The 13,835-nt window shown below is 44.4% G+C and overlaps 1 protein-coding gene across 2 annotated transcripts in view; it reads right to left on the reverse strand.

Moving 5' to 3' along the window:
- FAXDC2 (fatty acid hydroxylase domain containing 2) overlaps positions 1-7,096 on the reverse strand; it is a 32,952-nt gene extending 25,856 nt beyond the window's left edge. The window contains exon 1 of one of the 2 annotated variants that reach the window (XM_081851565.1): positions 7,010-7,096. In XM_081851565.1, coding sequence (XP_081707691.1) covers positions 7,010-7,081 — 72 coding nt within the window. In that variant the 5' untranslated portion in view covers positions 7,082-7,096. Of the gene's footprint in view, positions 1-7,000 lie in introns of both variants that reach the window. The other variant, XM_081851564.1, reaches the window with a different exon arrangement.
- Between the last annotated feature and the right edge of the window lie 6,739 nt (positions 7,097-13,835).

Raw genomic sequence — 13,835 nt, forward strand, 5'->3', positions numbered from 1 at the left:
TCTCCTGAAAAATCTCTATGTGGGACAAGAAGCTACAGTTAGAACTGGATATGGAACAACTGATTGGTTCAAAATTGGGAAAGGAGTACGACAAGGCTGTATTTTGTCTCCCTGCTTATTTAACTTATATGCAGAATTCATCATGCGAAAGGCTGGGCTGGATGAATCCCTAGCCGGAATTAAGATTGCTGGAAGAAATATCAACAACCTCAGATATGCAGATGACACAACCTTGATGGCAGAAAATGAGGAGGAATTAAAGAACCTTTTATTGAGGGTGAAAGAGGAGAGCGCAAAATATGGTCTGAAGCTCAACATCAAAAAACCGAAGATCATGGCCACTGGTCCTATCACCTCCTGGCAAATAGAAGGAGAAGAAATGGAGGCAGTGAGAGATTTTACTTTCTTGGGCTCCATGATCACTGCAGATGGTGACAGCAGCCACGAAATTAAGAGACGCCTGCTTCTTGGGAGGAAAGCAATGACAAACCTAGACAGCATCTTAAAAAGTAGAGACATCACCTTGCCAACAAAGATCCGTACAGTAAAAGCTATGGTTTTCCCAGTAGTGATGTATGGAAGTGAGAGCTGGACCATAAAGAAGGCAGATCGATGAAGAATTGATGCTTTTGAATTATGGTGCTGGAGGAGACTCTTGAGAGTCCCATGGACTGCAAGAATATCAAACGTATCCATTCTTAAGCAAATCAGCCCTGAGTGCTCACTGGAAGGACAGATCGTGAAGCTGAGGCTCCAATACTTTGGCCGCCTCATGAGAAGAGAAGACTCCCTGGAAAAGACCCTGATGTTGGGAAAGATGGAGGGCACAAGGAGAAGGGGATGACAGACGACGAGATGCTTGGATAGTGTCTTCGAAGCTACAAACATGAGTCTGACCAAACTGCGGGAGGCAGTGGAAGACAGAAGTGCCTGGCGTGCTCTGGTCCATGGGGTCACGAAGAGTCAGACACGACTAAACGACTAAACAACAACACCCATTTCTTACAGAAAATCCATGCAACTTTCATTAAGGCAGTATTTCTGGGCTATCACATTTCCTCAAGTATTCAAACAGCGCTGATATATGTTATGATAACATTGTATCTTAATACAGTTTCAACCACAGCTTGACACCTCCACCCAACACCTCCATTCCATGCTGCAGAGTCAAAAACACTCATGGAATAATGCCTTTCACATCATTTGCGACTTGTGGCAATGCCTCTCCTGCCTTTCCAGTGCTGTTTTATGAACTATTTAAAGGTTTATTTTCCCACTGGTCCATTCAGCCATGCGCCCCCTCCAGACTGGTGTTTATTCTGCTCTTTTTGTCACTATACGAGAGCATTAGTGGTGGATTTAATCTGCTTTATTAGTTTTGTGATGTTTCGCCAAGGCTGTTGCCCAGAGGGGCTATAGGAAAACAAAAGCGAGGCACAAATAAACTAGAACATTTTGTGGTAGTAAAAAGTTATGGGATTTCAGCCAGAAGTTGCAAGATATGCAATGACTGGAAACCAGTCAGTGTAACAGCCCCCAAACCTTTGCAGGTGTGAACAGTACTGGAAGTGGGATTGCATACGACTGAGCTAGCAGCAGCACAAAGCACCAGGAATGGGCAATAAACAGGACATCTGGAGGGGCCAAGGCATTTCTTTTACAAGGGAAAGGGAGAATATGTCCTCTCCTCTCCCCATGTGGGAAATCGGGAATATGTTTTAACATTTCTGTATGAGCCCCACTCTCTATTCCACATACCCACCAGCCTGCTTCTCTCCCCCAGGTGTTGCTAGTATAAGCATCAGTTGCTGATGTGGAGTCTGTTTGGTTTCTGCAAAGCTACACAAGGCAATTTCTAAATAAAAATGCTAACACAATCAAAAGATTACAGAGAGAGGACAAAGCAGCTGAATTATTTTAGGCCATTAGTATTATAAGGAAATAAGGCACATACATACCGAACCAGCTGTTTTGCTTGTCAACTTTTGTTGACTGTGCAACAATGTTCATTCTACAAAAGCCTTAATCAGTACATCAGTCAAAGAGTTCTGAGTAATCCAGAAGCCATAGAATTATAGAGCTGGAAGGGTTCCCAAATGTCATCTAGTCCAACCCCCTGCAATGCCAATTTAGTCCTCCTATTGTTTAACACACTGAGACATCAGTTGTCAGGATTACAACCAATCCTGTTGCTCCACACCAGGCATAGAGTCAGTTCATTTTTTAAAACTGCTCCTATGCTTTAATAGATAAAATTAAGGGTCTCACATGATCACTGTATGTCCCTTTCAAGCGAAATATCATGTGCTAGAAGAAGACGTCTTCAGGGACAGTCTCTAAAATGCAGGATACTTTCCTAATAATTGCTTTGGGATTTTTATGAGGCACAATTAATAAAATGAAAAAATAAGACACTTAACACTACCCTGCTGTCACAAGGAAATGTAAGCATGCTTAATTATCACAAAACATATGAGAACTATTATCTTAATTTTGCCATGATTTATTGTCCCCATGATCACAGTAATTTTTAAATTATACACTGCATTTCAGGTAGGCTGGAGGGAACCGCCCTGAGGTGGCTTACAGAGACATAAAGAACTCAATAAAATACAATGTTAAAACAGTCCAAAACTCAGATTAAAAACAATAGCTAATGACCAGTGAAACCATCACAAAAACACTGAATGAACAGGGTTAAAAGAAAAAAAAAAGACAAGCAAATACAGACAAAGCCATATAGGGATAGGATTCTAGAAATTTGGGAGCACCAATGAAGAGACAGTTTCTCATACACTTCAGTCTGATGAACCCTGGTTGGTGGGCTAGAGAGCAGGGCTTCTGATGCCATTTCCCAGGGGCTAGGCAGGTTCATAAGAAGACAGGTGGTCTTTCATGTAACCTTGGTCAAAACCATTTGAGACTTTAGAGGTCCAAATGAGGACTTGAAATTGATCCCAGAAACACATAGGCAGCCAAAGAAGCTGGCATGTTATTAGGTATGGTAAGATCAAAATGCTCACTGGAAGGACAGATCCTGAAGCTGAGGCTCCACTACTTTGGCCACCTCATGAGAAGAGAAGACTCCCTGGAAAAGACCCTGATGTTGGGAAAGATTGAGCGCACAAGGAGAAGGGGACAACAGAGGACGAGACGGTTGGACAGCATTCTTGAAGCTATGAACATGAGCCTGACCAAACTGCAGGAGGCAGTGGAAGACAGGAGTGCCTGGTGTGCTCTGGTCCATGAGGTCACGAAGAGTCGGACACGACTAAACAACTAAACAACAACAACAAGATCAAAATGCTTGGTCCCCACGAGCATCTTTGGCATGCTGCCTCTGTAGCTGGAGGCTATTGAAAACCATCACAACTAGTAACTGCAATGTTCTGCACAATTTAATCTACAGTAATCACCTTTCAAATCTTTTAAGTCACAGTTTAACCACCCAGTCTGTCAGCTTTCCTAACCAACAGCACACCCTTTTTATCTGGATTAAGATTCAGCTTGCTCCCCTTATCCATCTCAAAAGTGCCTCCGGACGATGTGGTGATTTCCAACAGCCTCCCTGGGACTAGCAAATGTATCATTTGCATACTGGTGTCACTGCAGCCTAAGCCTCCTAATGACCTCCCCCAAGGATGTCAGGTAGGTGTTGGAAAGCATAAGGGACAAGATAAAATCTCCTCCTAGCTAGCTCCATCGTTCGAGAAAGAACTAGAGTCACTATAATACTGTTATTCCAGTTACAGATAGGTAGCCGTGTTGGTCTGCCATAGTCAAAACGAAACAAATTCCTTCCAGTAGCACCTTAAAGACCAACTAAGTCAGTTCTTGGTATGAGCTTTCGTGTGCATGCACACTTCTTCAGATACACTGAAACAGAAGTTTCCAGACCCTTCTATATAGTGAGAAGGTGGGGAGGGGTATTACTCAGAAGGGTGGTGGGAATGGGTGATTGGCAGATAGCTGTGATGAGCCTGTTGACGACTCTTAACGACTGCAATAGGTCTTACAGGAAAAAGCAAGGGGTGAAAAGGTGAAAAATGGCTTTGTCATGTATAATGAGATAAGAATCCAAGGTCTTTGTTCAGACCAGGTTTCTCCATGGTTTTAAGTTTGGTGATAAGTTGTAATTCAGCAGCTTCTCTTTCCAGTCTATTTCTGAAATTCCTTTGTAGTAAAACAGCTACTTTGAGATCTTGTATAGAATGTCCTGGGAGATTGAAGTGGCCAACTATCGCCCAGTCTCAAATCTTCCATTCTTGGGCAAGGTGATTGAGCGAGTGGTTGCTGAACAACTCCAGGCACGCCTGGAAGAAGCGGACCATTTGGATCCCTTCCAGTCGGGATTCAGGCCTCATCATGGGACTGAAACTGCCTTGGTCGCACTGGTTGATGATCTCCGGCGGGCCAGGGACAAAGGTGAGAGCTGTTTCCTGGTTCTGCTGGATCTCTCAGCGGCGTTTGATACCATCGACCATAACATCCTTCTGGACCGTCTTGAGGGGCTGGGAGCTGGGGGCACTGTCATACAGTGGTTCCGCTCCTTCCTCCTGGGCCGTGTTCAGAAAGTGGTGGTGGGGGATGAGTGTTCAGACCCCTGGGCTCTCACTTGTGGGGTGCCTCAGGGTTCTGTCCTCTCCCCCATGCTTTTCAACATCTACATGCAGCCGCTGGGAGAGATCATCAGGGGGTTTGGGCTGGGTGTTCATCAGTATGCGGATGATACCCAGCTCTACCTCTCTTTCAAATCAGAACCAGTGAAGGCGGTGACAGTCCTGTGTGAGTGTCTGGAGGCGGTTGGAGGATGGATGGCGGCTAACAGATTGAGATTGAATCCTGACAAGACAGAAGTACTGTTTCTGGGGGACAGGAGGCGGGCAGGTGTGGAGGACTCCCTGGTCCTGAATGCGGTACCTGTGCCCCTGAAGGACCAGGTGTGCAGCCTGGGAGTCATTTTGGACTCACAGCTGTCCATGGAGGCACAAGTTAAATCCGTGTCCAGGGCAGCTGTGTACCAGCTCCATCTGGTACGCAGGCTGAGACCCTATCTGCCTGTGGACTGCCTCGCCAGAGTGGTGCATGCTCTGGTTATCTCCCGCTTGGACTACTGCAATGCACTCTACGTGGGGCTACCTTTGAAGGTGACCCGGAAACTACAACTAATCCAGAACGCAGCAGCCAGACTGGTGACAGGGAGCGGCCGCCGAGACCATATAACACCGGTCTTGAAAGACCTACATTGGCTCCCAGTACGTTTCCGAGCACAATTCAAAGTGTTGGTGCTGACCTTTAAAGCCCTAAACGGCCTCGGTCCAGTATACCTGAAGGAGCGTCTCCACCCCCATCGTTCTACCCGGACACTGAGGTCCAGCACCGAGGGCCTTCTGGCGGTTCCCTCACTGCGAGAAGTTAAGTTACAGGGAACCAGGCAGAGGGCCTTCTCGGTAGTGGCGCCCTCCCTGTGGAATGCCCTCCCACCAGATGTCAAAGAGAACAACAACTACCAGACTTTTAGAAGACATCTGAAGGCAGCCCTGTTTAGGGATGCTTTTAATGTTTGATGTATCATAGTATTTTAATATTCTTTTGGAAGCCGCCCAGAGTGGCTGGGGAGGCCCAGCCAGATGGGCGGGGTATAAATAATAAATTATTATTATTATTATTATTATTATTCTCCTACTGGTTTCTCTGTCTTGTGATTCCTGATGTCCGATTTATGTCCGTTTATTCTTTGGCGTAAGGTCTGGCCTGTTTGTCCAATATAGAGAGCTGAAGGACACTGTTGGCATTTTATGGCATACACAGTGTTAGACGATGAGCAATTAAATAGTCCCGAGATGGTATGTGTGATGTTGTTGGGGCCAGTAATGGTGTTGTCCGGGTGTATGTGGCAGCAAAGTTGGCATCTGGGTTTATTGCAGGCTCTGGTGCCAGTGTCCGTGTTAGGTCTGGTTGTAGTATTATTGTGGGTTAGGAGTTGTTTAAGACTGGGTGGCTGTCTGTAGGCAATGAATCACAAGACAGGAATCACAAGACAGAGAAACCAGTAGGAGAACACTTCAATCTCCCAGGACATTCTATACAAGATCTCAAAGTAGCTGTTTTACTACAAAGGAATTTCAGAAATAGACTGGAAAGAGAAGCTGCTGAATTACAACTTATCACCAAACTTAAAACCATGGAGAAACCTGGTCTGAACAAAGACCTTGGATTCTTATCTCATTATACATGACAAAGCCATTTTTCACCTTTTCACCCCTTGCTTTTTCCTGTAAGACCTATTGCAGTCGTTAAGAGTCGTCAACAGGCTCATCACAGCTATCTGCCAATCACCCATTCCCACCACCCTTCTGAGTAATACCCCTCCCCACCTTCTTACTATATAGAAGGGTCTGGAAACTTCTGTTTCAGTGTATCTGAAGAAGTGTGCATGCACACGAAAGCTCATACCAAGAACTGACTTAGTTGGTCTTTAAGGTGCTACTGGAAGGAATTTGTTTTGTTATAATACTGTTAGTTTAAGGTGGAGTAAGTATTCTGACTTTCAAGCTGCAAAGAAATTTTCCAAACTGTCATTAAAAATATACTCTGTCTCCTCCCCCCCCCCCACTGTCCCAGCTCAGTTGACAGAAACTCTGAGAACTTACTGCTTTACAGGAAACTGCCACGGGGATAATAGTCATTCCCTAATACAAGCCTCAGTGAAATGAATGAGAGATCTAAGTAGGCAGTTTGTACTGGAAAACTGCGGGTTTACTCAAAACCAACCCCCACTGAGTTCAGTGTTACTTACTTCCAAGGAAATAATTATAGGACTGCAGTCGTAACACCTATCACTAGTTACAAATCTGCAAAAGTTGAATTATCCCAGTTTTTCTCTCTCTCAGAGCAACGCAGCTACTATTCTTAAAATAAATTTAGGTACTCCAGAGTGAAAACAACTGTTTTAATTGTGCTTTCTCCGTTCCAATTTCTTGCTTCCCTAGCTATTTACCTGACCAACCTGCGCTCGCCAACTGCTCCGGCAAGTATTTCTGCCTTCTGTCTCGTCTGTTGTTGTTGCCGGTAGCTGCATTCAGCGAGCTGAAGGAAAAGGAGGAGGAGCGAGCCTGCAAGCAAGCAGATAATTGGCCTCTTTCCTTAAACATCATGCATGGAGTAATTACACATAAAGTAACAGATACGTCCATTATTAGTGCTGGCAAACATGAATGGCTGCTTATGTAAGAGGTTATAGCAACATGTCATCCATGTATTAGCGTGTCCGCAGTTTTCAGTACCTCCCCCCCCCCTTAAGTTTAGTAAAAAATGTAACGGAAGTGCATGCTTTTGCCTTTTTACAAGTATTCATATATATATATATATATATTCACACACACACACACACACACACACACACACTTTAAATCTTAGTGTGTGTTTTAAATCCCCCTCAAATATTTCAGGTCAAATACCAATCGCATATTGGGGGGGGGGGAATTAACAAGGGGTACTCTGTTTTATTCGTATTTAATAAACAAAACTTTAAAAAGCATGCTAAATTAGAATGCTTTTTAGAATTTTGTTTGATGAAAACTGACTCTTTTCCTGATAAAATTAGCACATTCAAATCAGCCAAATTGTCCCTCCTCTTCAGCTATGTGCAAACATATATCTACATACCTTAGAACTGTTTATATTGGGGGGGGGGGGGACAATGGCATCAAACAAACAACCAACATTGCTCCAGCTTTACTTAGGGAGCCTCATGAATTTCACTAAGGCTCCTGCATTCAATCCTCCTTTTCCTATCTCTCCTGCATGCCTTCTATAGATCCTCATCTGCATTGGGTGGCTATTTGTTTTGAAATCCAAGTTTATTTATAAAGCCTAAAAAGGGATTGGGACCCAAATATCTGATGGAGTTTTGTCCCTCTGTTCCCCATATTTACCCATTGGCCACTAAGATGTGCTGTGGGGAGTCTTCTTGTGGTACTTTTTACTGCCATAGGATAATTACGTAATGAACAGTGATCTGAGTGGTGCTGCCTTATTTATGGAACTCCCTGTCTTGAGACGTTTGCCAGTACTTTCACCATTAAGACACACCTATTCAATAGGGCGTTTGGGACCTCTTGATGCATTCAGAACAGAGTAGGCTGTTTCACAGGTATGGGGAACCTTAGTCCAGGGGTCAGCAACCTTTTTCAGCCATGGGCTGTCCACTGTCCCTCAGACCATGTGGTGGGCCGGACTATGTTTTTGGGGGGTGGGGGTGGGGAAATAAATGAATTCCTATGCCCCACAAATAACCCAGGGATGCATTTTAAATAAAAGCACATGTTCTACTCATGTAAAAACACCAGGCAGGTCCCCAAAATAACCCAGAGATGCATTTTAAATAAAAGGACACATTCTACTCATGTAAAAACACGCTTATTCCTAGACTGTCCGCGGAACGGATTTAGAAGGTGACTGGGCCACATCTGGCCCACGGGCCTTAGGTTGCCTGCTCCTGCTTTAGTCCTACAGAAGCTGTTAAACTACACTCCCATCATCACCAGCCACACTTGCTGCAGCTGATGGGAAATGTAGGATTAATGTAGTATTAATCCTACACTGTTGGTGTAGGATTAATCTAGTATGTCTGCAGCTTTCTCCCGATATTGAAGTCCAGAGTGTTTGAGGACCGGGACATTCACAGGGAAACCAAAATTCTTGTTACAAAGCTATTGTACTACCAACCTTCCTGTATGCTTGTGAAACATGGACCACTTATAAACACCATCTCCAACTCCTTGAAAGATTCCATCAACAGTGTCCCCAAAATTTTTTACACATCACTTGGGAAGACAGGCGAACAAATACCAGTGTACTGGAAGAAGCAAAGAACGCCAGTGTTGAAGCAATGATTCTTCAACATCAACTTTGTTGGACTGGTCATGTTGTGTGGATGCCTGATGATCATCTTCCAAAGCATCTACTCTATTCTTAAAAATGAAAAGCGTAATGCTGGTGGTCAACAAAAGAGGTTTAAAGACTGTCTTAAGGCAAATCTTTAAAAAAAATGTAGCATAAACACTAACAATTGGGAAACACTTGCTTGCGACCCCTCCAATTTACCAAAGGTGTCATGGGCTTTGAAGACACTCAAACTCAGGACGCAAGGGAGAAACATGCTAAGAGGAAGGCATGCTTGGCAAATCCACACTGTGAACAACTCCCGCCTGGAAACCAATTTCCCCACTGTGGAAGGACGTGTGGATCCAGAACTGGCCTCCACGGTCACTTACAAGCTCATTGTTAAAACTGTGTTCTTCCATAATCTTACTTAATCTTCCATAATGTCTTCCATAATCTTACTCGGCTACGAAAGAAGTCTAGTATGTATTTTACTTGCTGTTTGCGATTATGGGTTGACTTATTTAGATGTCTATGTGCCTGTTTATACATCATTTTATGGTTTTATTCTGTTTACTACTTTGTGATGTTGTAAATGAAGAGCACCACATAAATGAAATAAAAATAATTATATTGATGATAGTAACAATGCAGTGATTGTTAGAAGTTTGCAGTGCAATTTATTGGTTTCTGTGTTGTTGGTGTGGTTTCCTGACATTCTGGAAAGTATGTGGGACGCAGCTTGAAAAGCTTCAGCATTCAAATACAATTCCTCCTTCTGAAGCTTGATGCAGCTGAATGTGGGTGTGGTAAAATGGAATGGGTTGGTGTTTCTATGTGGGTGCTGTTTTGTATTATTCATCATATCATCAAGGCATTGTTCAGGCAGGGCACTGCTCTTTGGGGCTGGTGAGGTAGAACTTTCATTGTGGGTTTCACTATTGGCTTTGGGTTGCTATCTTACAGAGGGCTTGACAAACAATACGTTCAGATTCACTGTGCTAATCTAGGACACTGGGTGAAAGGAGATGGAATGAGGAAAGAGATAGGAATGCAGGACATCAACTCCCTAGGAAGCATTATTGGAAAAGCAGAGGAGGCATACAGCCTCATAGATCTACTAGGTGGAGTCCCAGAGGGAGGCAAGGATAGTGGTGATGACTCTGTCAGACAGTCCCTCTTTCAGGCTCTGGTGTTTAGTTTCCATGCATGAAGCTGTGGACACTCCAGATCCAGATGAAGAATGGACCTCTGAGAGAGGAGATGTAACCTCAAAGGGAGATGCCAGGGTAGGATGGAGCTGAGGTCCATCCCAAGTCCAAGAAACTTGGAACCACTTGTGTGTGAAGAACCTGGACTCTGCTTAGGAACCTGGGCAGAAGTGGAGGGGTCACAACAACCCCTGTGGCCATTAGGGCAGTGAAGGCATCCATGTCCTCTGCCCTCTGATAATGGACTTGGAATACGTACCTGTCCACTTGCATATTTGTTGCTGAAATGAACAGGGCTATGCACAGGAGGCCCCACTTCTGGGAGATCTGGAGGGACTCCTCCCTGTGCAGAGTCCACTTATCCTGCTAAATCTGTTGGAGCCTCAGCCAGTTGGCCATGTTGCTGAGTATCCCCTTCTTCGCATGAATGGCTGAGGTGGATGTCAAATGTCACTCAGCACATTTGAATAGATTGGTCTCATCCTGGAATGTCTATCACCACTCCTATATGTTGGAGACATTGGTTGGGGATCAGTAGGGTCTTGCCTCTGTTGATGATGGAGCCATGTTCCTTTAGGCTGTGGATGGTTGTTCCCCAATCCTTCTGTGCTCCCATGACTGAGAAGGTTTGGTAACCATAAGGTTGTCCAGATGTGAACATATCAGGTGCATTGGTGGGCAACCAGGTGCATAGGTGGGCTATCATGAATTTGGTGAAAACCTGGGGTACTGCGGAGAGGTCAAATGGGAGAGTTTCTCCTGGCCATGGGCAAAGTGCAGGAAGTGATTAGGCTGTTGTAAAACGGGCATATGGCGATATACTTCCATGAAGCCTATTAAGACGAGGTAATCTCCATGCTGAAGAGCCTCTGAAATGGATCAGACCTATATGGAACAGTTCAAGAAAGCAGATCAGAATGGTGCAGAAATCATTCTTTTTCTTGAGAACCATTAGAAGACTCTGGAGGAACACTGATGCTGTGGAACTGCTTCTATGGTGCCTCTCTCAAGGAGGTGTAAATTAGCTTTCAGGTTCTCTGGAGCTTTTATGGGTCCCATGATGGCAGAGCAGCCCACCATTTGTCCCTCAGGGTGCTCTTGAACTCTATGGAATAGCCCCTCCAGATGATGTCCAACACTCACCATTATGGTGTGGAGTTCTCTCAGGCTCAGGAAATGCCGTTTATCTTCCCACCACAGCACTACCTATTTATCTACTTGTACTGGCATGCTTTTGAACTGCTAGGTTGGCAGAAGGTGGAACAGAGCAATGGGAGCTCAGCTTGTTGCATGGATTCGAACTGCCAACCTTCTGATCAGCAAGCCCAAGAGGCTCAGTGGTTTAGACTACAGTGCCACCCGTGTCCCTTTGTTGTAAGTGGAGGTATGCTGCAATTATTGCAGATCATAGTGCAGATGCCAATCAGGGCAGAGGCACACCCAACAGAAAAAGTTCTGTTTTGATCGCTCTCAAGGGCGGGGGACACCTCATGCTAAGTCCAACTGGATGATCTCTTGCTAAGACTTTGACTTAACTAACATCAATAAGTTTATCTGCAGTGATTAGATGATGTGATATGGATGTCACTAGAACTAAGATCATGGACACTTTCCCATATGCTTCACTCTTTCACTGACCAAGAATAGCACATGAACATGAATAGCACATCTCCTATTCTATGTAAAGAAGACATTGAAATTTTGCTGATGGAGGGGATGTCAGTGTGTGATTGTTTGTTGATATGAAATGATAATCTACACCATCATCTGGTACATAGGTCAATAATCCTTGGATTTAAGCCAGTTTAATTCCATTGAAACATACACCAGTGTCATCTATCTGTGTGTGGCTATAGTAAATTGAGTGGAAAGAATGGTTAAGACCTTTTTCTTTGAGCACAAGGGAGCAATGAAACATCATTTAGAAAAATACTTACATGAGAGGGGCATTTAGAGATTTGAGAACAGATAAAGGAAGAAAGGAGTGAAGTGAGGTATCAGCATAAAGGTGGCACTGAAAGCCATGGGGTGTGCTGAACTCACCTACAGAACAAGGAAATTATCAATTATTTTGGTTTTGGAATAGAATGCTGAGGGCAGAAGTTAGTTGGAGAAGAAAAACTCCAGAAAACTGGAGTAAGCAAAATACTCCATTTCTTGGAGATAAAGGGTGAAGGAAAACTGGGAATAATGGGTCATAAACTACAGGCAAGAAGGGAGAGGATGGTGCTTCAGAGAAAGCTCCTGGGTCAATGGACTGAGGTAACAGGAGCAAGAGGCAAAATGTGGGAAGGGTAGGCAAATGAGCATTGTTGAAGAGGAGGTAATGACCACACAGAGAAATTCCATACCAGAGGAAGAGACAGGAGATCAGATCAAGTAAGTGCTCAGGGCAGTATCAAAGGTGGAGATATGTGTGGGATGTAATCCATTGGAGCAGTCAAATACAACATTCCTTGTTTGCCTAGAGTGGACTAGATAGTTGATCAAACTAATAATAATAATAATAATAATTTATTATTTGTACCCCGCCCATCTGGCTGGGTTTCCCCAGCCACTCTGGGCGGCTTCCACAGAAACCAAAAATACACTAAAATCACACATTAAAAACTTCCCTGAACAGGGCTGCCTTAAGATGTCTTCTGAATGTCAGGTAATTGTTGAGCGCTTTGACATCTGATGGGAGGGCGTTCCACAGGGTGGGCGCTACTACCGAGAAGGCCCTCTGCCTGGTTCCCTGTAGCTTTGCTTCTTGCAATGAGGGAACCACCAGAAGGCCCTCAGCGCTGGACCTCAGTGTACGGGCAGAACGATGGGGGTGGAGACGCTCCTTCAGGTATACTGGGCCGAGGCCGTTTAGGGCTTTAAAGGTCAGCACCAATACTTTGAATTGTGCTCGGAAACGTACTGGGAGCCAATGTAGGTCTTTTAAGACCGGTGTTATGTGGTCTCGGAGGCCGCTCCCAGTCACCAGTCTAGCTGCCGTGTTCTGGATTAGTTGTAGTTTCCAGGTCACCTTCAAAGGTAGCCCCACGTAGAGTGCTAAATAAAGAGATTCTAAGAAAAAGCTGCTCCTTTTTCGTTATGGGGTACCCAAGAGCCCATACAGAGCCCTTATGTAGGTTCTCTATAGGTAGGATAAAATAACAGAGGCCAACCAGAGAATATTGAGAAGTAAAGCAGCAAAGCATGATCTTTAATAAACTGTTGCAACAGGGTGCTCAACCCCCATGCAGGAGGGAGGAGGAACCCAGAACAATGGTGTGCAAGCCATTATATAGACTTTTGAAATTGCCCACCCTGTAGCTCAAGACCACCCCCCAATACATCATATATACATCATAGAAGAGGCGATCTACAGCAGAAAACCTGGCGTGCTCTGGTCCATGGGGTCACAACAACAAATCGTAGTGAGGGAAACTTTCAACTTGCAGGCTCTATTTCGAAGAATGATCCCACTTTACCTTGTGTGACAGGAATTTTGAGCTCTAGATATATGGTAATGTTCATAACTGCACGTACATAGATCAAGCACAGGAAGACTGACCTGAAGCCATTTTTGATTCCTAAACTGAGCAAATGTTTCTCTGCATGGTCAAAGTGGAAAAATCTCCCCATTGTCTTTTCCTTCACAAATCCTGTCTTAGGGGTATGTTGATGTGTTTGAATAAGGTGTGAGCCTGTGACACGGCCCAGGAACTAAGTATTTATCACTATTTATCACTACAAAAGAATATC

The sequence above is a fragment of the Podarcis erhardii genome (assembly GCF_964252035.2).
Source record: "Podarcis erhardii genome assembly, chromosome: 2".
NCBI classification, from domain to species: domain Eukaryota; kingdom Metazoa; phylum Chordata; class Lepidosauria; order Squamata; family Lacertidae; genus Podarcis; species Podarcis erhardii.